This window comes from Podarcis cretensis (genome assembly GCF_951804945.1).
Source record: "Podarcis cretensis genome assembly, chromosome: 14".
Classification (NCBI taxonomy): Eukaryota; Metazoa; Chordata; class Lepidosauria; order Squamata; family Lacertidae; genus Podarcis; species Podarcis cretensis.
The window spans coordinates 45,188,145-45,194,633 of NC_137183.1; the positions used below are offsets into that span (position 1 = coordinate 45,188,145).

Genomic DNA, 6,489 nt, shown 5'->3' on the forward strand with positions numbered 1-6,489 from the left:
GTCACCCACCCGGCGTAGGCCAATAAGAAGCGAGGGCGGGGGCGGGTCACGGACGAACGCTCTCCAATGGCAGAAGAGCAGTGGGTGTGGCGCTCGTGCGGGGCGTGGCTGCCTCTGTGCCAGTCAGTCAGTCAGCGAGGAGCCGCCGGCCGGGCAGCCACGATGCCGATGTACAAGGTGAGGCCCTTTCACGGGGGGCCTGGCTCGGCCGCGGTCTTGGCTGAGCACCTTCCCGCCTGCATGTACCGGGTTGGAAATATGCACCGTTGCCCCGAGGGCGGCTCCCCGTCAGCCGCCTCGCCGCCGCTGCTTCACGAGGTAGGAAGGAGGCGGCCGAGAGGCGCCGCGCTCTGAAGCGGGGGGGGGGCGGGCGAGGGCTCTCCTTCCTTGGCCTCCCTTCCTAGGCCGCGCGGTGCAGCTCCTCAGCCCGGCCTGGCCGTCTCGGGAGAGGCGCTGGCCCGCGCTTTCACTTTCCCAACCGGGACTGAGGGAGGTTCTTGCGCCAAGGCCTGAGGCAGCCCTGCGTTGTACTTCCGGGCGGCTGACAGTCCATACGTTTAAATCTCAATTCTTACATTACACAAAGAGACACACACACACAAAACCCAACAACCCCACAACAGGAATCCAGGGAACTTTAGCTTACCCCCATTTCATTGTTGTGAAATGCCCTGAGATCTAGAGAGGAAGGGTGGTATACAAATTTAATCAATAGTAATAATAATAATAATAATAATAATAGGGACGCAGGTGGCGCTGTGGGTTAAACCACAGAGCCTAGGACTTGCCGATCAGAAGGTTGGCGGTTCGAATCCCCGTGACGGGGTGAGCTCCCGTTGCTCGGTCCCTGCTCCTGCCAACCTAGCAGTTCGAAAGCACGTCAAAGTGCAAGTAGATAAATAGGTACCACTCCGGCAGGAAAGTAAATGGTTTTCCATGCGCTGCTCTGGTTCGCCAGAAGCAGCTTAGTCATGCTGGCCACATGACCCGGAAGCTGTACGCCGGCTCCCTCGGCCAGTAAAGCAAAATGAGCGCCGCAACCCCAGAGTCGGCCACGACTGGACCTAATGGTTGGGGGTCCCTTTACCTTTAATAATAATAATATATTGTCAAATGTTTTTGTGTATGCAGCTGAAGCGGGCATATGTGGCTGCTGTTCTTCCAGGGCAGGGCAGGGCAGGGCAGCACAAGTCAGGTGTTCCAAGTTCCTTCTTTCGGAATAGCTTTAGGATAGAGCTGCACTTGACTAAAAGGTTATTTGAGAGTTATTGTATATGCTACCTCCATATATTGTTCATGGTTGCAGTTGGGTCTCACATTTGTTTTACCTATGCTAGTGGCGGAGGACACAACCAGCCTGCGTTGTACCCTGGCCATTGTACGCAAAACACACCCACCTGTCAGTTACCTGACAACTTAGGAAATTTTACTCTGCATTTATAGACCACTTGATCACAAATTTCTTTTAAGTGGTTTGCATAATAAAAAGGCCTATGATTGGAGTTCAGGGATCTTTTGCTCTTCAGTCTTAGCACTGAGTAGCATAGCACTAAGATCGGATATAAGCCTCTTGCCCTGTTGTTTAAAGGCAGCAAGCAGTTTCAAAGCATGAAAACTCTGAATCACTTAATATCTACTTGTCAAAATGGCCTGTAGACAGTGGGCCAGATCCAGCGCTACATCTATATCCAGTTTCCCACCTCTATTTCCCACCCTTGACCTGTATTGAACCTTGATATATTGGCAGAGTTCCCATGTGCATGTATGCATAATGATGGATAATACTAGCATAGAGACTTGTAGAGTGTTAAAGCTACAGTGCATGCTGAGGTACATGGGAAATATCCATCTGTTTTACACAATATTAAAACAGTTGAGTGAATACTAATTGAACTTTATTTAGGAGGAAGTTGATCCAGCTCTTCAGGCACTTGAATCCCGCCAGGAGGAGATCTTGAAACGCTTGTATGAGTTGAAAGCTGCTGTGGATGGGCTTTCAAAGATGATCCAAACACCGGATGCAGACTTTGATGCAACAAACATAATCCAAGCAGATGAACACATTCCTTTATCTGCTAGTGCTGCAGAGCTTGACAATTTACTTGGGAAGGCAAGTTCAGATTAACTTTCTCTACACCACAATTCCTGTATATTTGACTTAACCGTTGTTGGAGTTTTTATAATGACTAATGGAGTGCCGTAATTAGCATTCAGGCCAACACTCAGAATGATTTATCACTAAAACATAGCTAAAATCCACAGAAGCACCTTGTGATAGGTGGGAAGGATATAGAATTATTTTAAAGCTAGGCTTTAATGAGGTTATTAGCATTCAAGCCAGCCCTCAAAATGAATTCAGTGAGGGGGGTCTCATTGTTTTAAAACTACGCTTGATAATAGATCTGAAATATTTCTTAAAGCCAATCATAAAGCAAGCATTTAACAATTCTGGAAACAAACCAAAACTCAGCTTAATTCAGTGGCCTGGTTTCCACATGAGTTGAAGACATGGTTTGTTTTGTTTAACTGGTTTCTTTGCAGGTCTGAACCCACCCCAGCCAACTAACTGGGTTGTGTCTAATAAAGCAGAATATGAATCTGTATTTTGAACCTGACATATGGCTGTCTTCTCCTGTTAACAGTGGTTTCTTGTTATGTCTGAGCCCACCATTCTTGTTTAACCCTGGTTTGCTGCAGTTGCTTTGCTTGTCTAAGATTTATCCTGGTTGGTTCAAAAACTCAAAACAAGCTGTGCCTCAGCATTGTATGCAAATCTGGCCTCTGTTTCAAAGTATCAACAAAATAATTAAATAGTAACTGAATCCAGCCAAATAATGATATAAGATCTTGTGGGACTTGTTAAGAAAATTGTGCCTAGTTCTTTGATTGATACCTAATGGGACAAAATTGGCTTCAAAGTGCAGGTAAAATGCTCCATAACTTAAAAATTGATCTAGTATCTTTTCTTACCTATCAGTTTTGGTTTTGGTGCTTGCTGGTTGCTGGTTGCATATTGCTTTGTTTGGGCATTTTATAGCTATTATGTTGGATGTGGCTCAAGTTGCTAGTTACTGTGGGTTTTGTATTTTAATATTTTTTTACTTACCAGTTTTATTGTATGATTTTTAAATATATTGAGTGTTTTAAAATAAATGAGAGACTGGTAGATTTGGGCTGGAATGGATTTCCTGTAGTTTTTTTTTGTTGCTGTTTCAGGAATAGAGTTGTTTCCCAAAAGACACATTGATTGCACTGATTTTGAAAGTAAACATTTTTGGGATGCTGCTACTAATCATGGGAGATGGAAGCCTCCTTTCCTCTAACTACATCTTCTTTTATTTTAAAAAGTGGAACAAGATTTCTCTTCATGAGCCAGTGCATAAATAGACATCCAGTAACTCTTCGAATGGGGGACGCAGGTGGCGCTGTGGGTTAAAGCCTCAGTGCCTAGGACTTGCCGATCGAAAGGTCGGCGGTTCGAATCCCTGCGGCGGGGTGCGCTCCCGCTGCTCGGTCCCAGCGCCTGCCAACCTAGCAGTTCGAAAGCACCTCCAGGTGCAAGTAGATAAATAGGGACCGCTTACCAGAGGGAAGGTAAACGGCGTTTCCGTGTGCGGCTCTGGCTCGCCAGAGCAGCGATGTCACGCTGGCCACGTGACCCGGAAGTGTCTCCGGACAGCGCTGGCCCCTGGCCTCTTAAGTGAGATGGGCGCACAACCCCAGAGTCTGTCAAGACTGGCCCGTATGGGCAGGGGTACCTTTACCTTTACCTTTAACTCTTCGAATATGGGACGCAGGTGGCGCTGTGGGTTAAAGCCTCAGCGCCTAGGACTTGCCGATCGAAAGGTCGGCGGTTCGAATCCCTGCGGCGGGGTGCGCTCCCGCTGCTCGGTCCCAGCGCCGGCCAACCTAGCAGTTCAAAAGCACCTCCAGGTGCAAGTAGATAAATAGGGACCGCTTACCAGCGGGAAGGTAAACGGCGTTTCCGTGTGCGGCTCTGGCTCGCCAGAGCAGCGATGTCACGCTGGCCACGTGACCCGGAAGTGTCTCCGGACAGCGCTGGCCCCTGGCCTCTTAAGTGAGATGGGCGCACAACCCCAGAGTCTGTCAAGACTGGCCCGTACGGGCAGGGGTACCTTTACTTTACCTAACTCTTCGAAAGGTCTGCGACTCTTTGTAGTTCTCAGCTGAACCATTCATCTGGTGGATGTTAAAGGTCGGCTGCCGATTGTAAAAACCTTTTGTAGAACTTCATTGGTTTTGTGTGTCTTGCAGTTAATTAATGAGGGTGTTTGTGTGTTGTGCTAAGCAGGAGTGGGATGTGAATCGATGCATGAATGTGTCACTTGAACAACTTACTAATGGCGGCTTATTTTCCTACAGGACTATGGAGCTCTGAAGGATATTGTGATCAATGCAAACCCTGATCACCCACCACTGTCATTGTTAATACTCCACAGCTTGCTGTGTGAGCGTTATAAGATACTATCAGCTGTTCATACACACTCATCTGTGAAGTGTGTGCCAGAAAATCTCCTGAAATGCTTTGGTGATCAGCCTAAGAAGCAGTCGCGTCATGAGTATCAGTTGGGATTTACATTAATTTGGAAAGATGGTAAGTCCAGCACATTAGGAAAAGGGACACATTCATTACTGTTAACATGTTACGAGTAGCACACAATTTCTTGATGTCTAATGACAATAAATGTGTATCTGCAGCAAATGGGCCAGCCACTGGCCATGAATAAATTTGCAACTGGGAAGCTCAACAACTATTTTGTCCACAACATGGTCATTCTTAGACAACAGAATACATTGTGAGAAGAGCTGTAGTAGATGAGTCACTTCTAGTGCCAATAATAATTCACCTTTAAGCTTCTGTTCTCTTCCTGTATGGTGCAGAAGAATCTGATAAGCACACTTATGATGACATCAAATTATGTCCACCCACCTGCACAATGGGACTCCGTTCTCCCCCTTCCCATGTCCCAAATCTGCTCCGGGTGTCCCCCAAGCACCCACATTTTAGAAGTGCACAGGGAACAGAAGAGGAAGAAGCCCTGTTGCATGAGTTAACTTGTGCTACATTGGACCTCACTTTTCATTTATGCAGGTTGATAGGTCAATAGCTGTACATTGCAGGGAAGATCACTGAGTCTTTCATTCTTTGCTCTTCAAAGGACTTCTGAGAAATTTGAGTAACCTGCAGTTTCAAAAATATTGCTATGAACCTGCAGTTTCAAAAATATTGCTATGAAGCTTCTATTATCTCTACAAGAAAACTAAAGTATTTTAATAACCCTAGTGTGTTTGCTAACTTCCTCTTAACTGCTCAAATAAACTTACGTTCCATTGTTAGGCAATTCTTGGTTTTTAGCTACAAGATGAATTAAACTTGCTGCTCTAGTTAAGATGTTTAGCTTAAGTAAAATTGTCAGTTGTGAAAGTAGAAAAGGAGCATATAATACTCAGTCTTCAGTGTTTCAAACAATAAAATTAAGTGCTTCTGCTATTATGCTACCTTAATTGACAAAGCCATTTTAAGTTAACGCTGGCCTATGGTGGTGTGTTTGGAAGAAGAAACAAAAAAGTAACACTACACACTGCCCACTTTTTGAAGAAAGCGCATAATGCTATAATGTTGAAGCTGGAAATGGCACCAGAGTTATCCCAATTGCCAGGCTTGGATTAGGAGGAATCTGTTAGTATGCCTGTTCAGTAATCTCTCATGGGGACATTTCCTAGCAGCTGTAAGTAAAAGGTAGCATGGCTGACTATATGCAAGTATTCTATAAAAATTCAGTATCTTATATAGAAAATTTGACTAGCAATTAATGACATAATGGGAGTTATAATTGTGTTTAATGGTTTGAATGAAATGTATCTGTCTCTTCAAGGTGCCTGCTTTTCTTGTCTAATGTTCTGTTGCATTGTGTTTGTTTCAGTGCCAAAATCCCAGATGAAGTTCAGCGTTCAGACCATGTGTCCCATTGAAGGAGAAGGAAATATTGCTAGATTCTTGTTCTCCTTACTTGGTCAGAAGCACAATGCAGTTACAGCAACTCTGATAGACAGCTGGGTAGATACAGCCATCTTCCAACTGCAAGAAGGGAGCAATAAAGAAAAGGCAGCTGTTTTGCGATCTATGAATGCAGCCCTTGGCAAGACATCCTGGTTGGTGGGCAATGAACTGACAGCAGCTGACATCGTGGCCTGGTGTGCACTTCAGCAGACAGGGAGCACCAACGCTGTTCCAGCCAATGTGCAGAAGTGGCTAAAATCTTGTGAGAATTTGGCACCTTTTAATTCGGTTCTCAAGTTGCTGAATTAAACATGTTCTATAGAAAGGGGCACAGTTGAAATATTTTCTATATTTACATGTGTGCTGTGAGCCTGGGTTATATAAAGCCTGTGAATGAAGTTTTAGAATGCAACTGTCAAAGGTCTTATGTCAATAAAATGCATCGCTTGCCCTTTGTGTATATCTTT

General features: G+C 45.2%; 1 protein-coding gene across 2 annotated transcripts; it reads left to right on the forward strand.

Annotated features, from left to right (window-relative positions):
- Positions 1–33: 33 nt before the first annotated feature.
- On the forward strand, positions 34–6,482 carry AIMP2 (aminoacyl tRNA synthetase complex interacting multifunctional protein 2). Of its 2 annotated transcripts, none has more exons than XM_079953969.1 (4): positions 34–177; positions 1,904–2,110; positions 4,384–4,615; positions 5,946–6,482. In XM_079953969.1, exons 1-4 carry the CDS (start codon positions 67–69, stop codon positions 6,329–6,331), a joined length of 936 nt encoding a protein of 311 aa, XP_079810095.1. In that variant the 5' UTR covers positions 34–66; the 3' UTR covers positions 6,332–6,482. The 2 variants fall into 2 exon arrangements, with proteins under 2 accessions (XP_079810095.1, XP_079810094.1); XM_079953968.1 differs by having other exon boundaries at positions 112–318.
- The last annotated feature ends 7 nt before the right edge of the window (positions 6,483–6,489 follow it).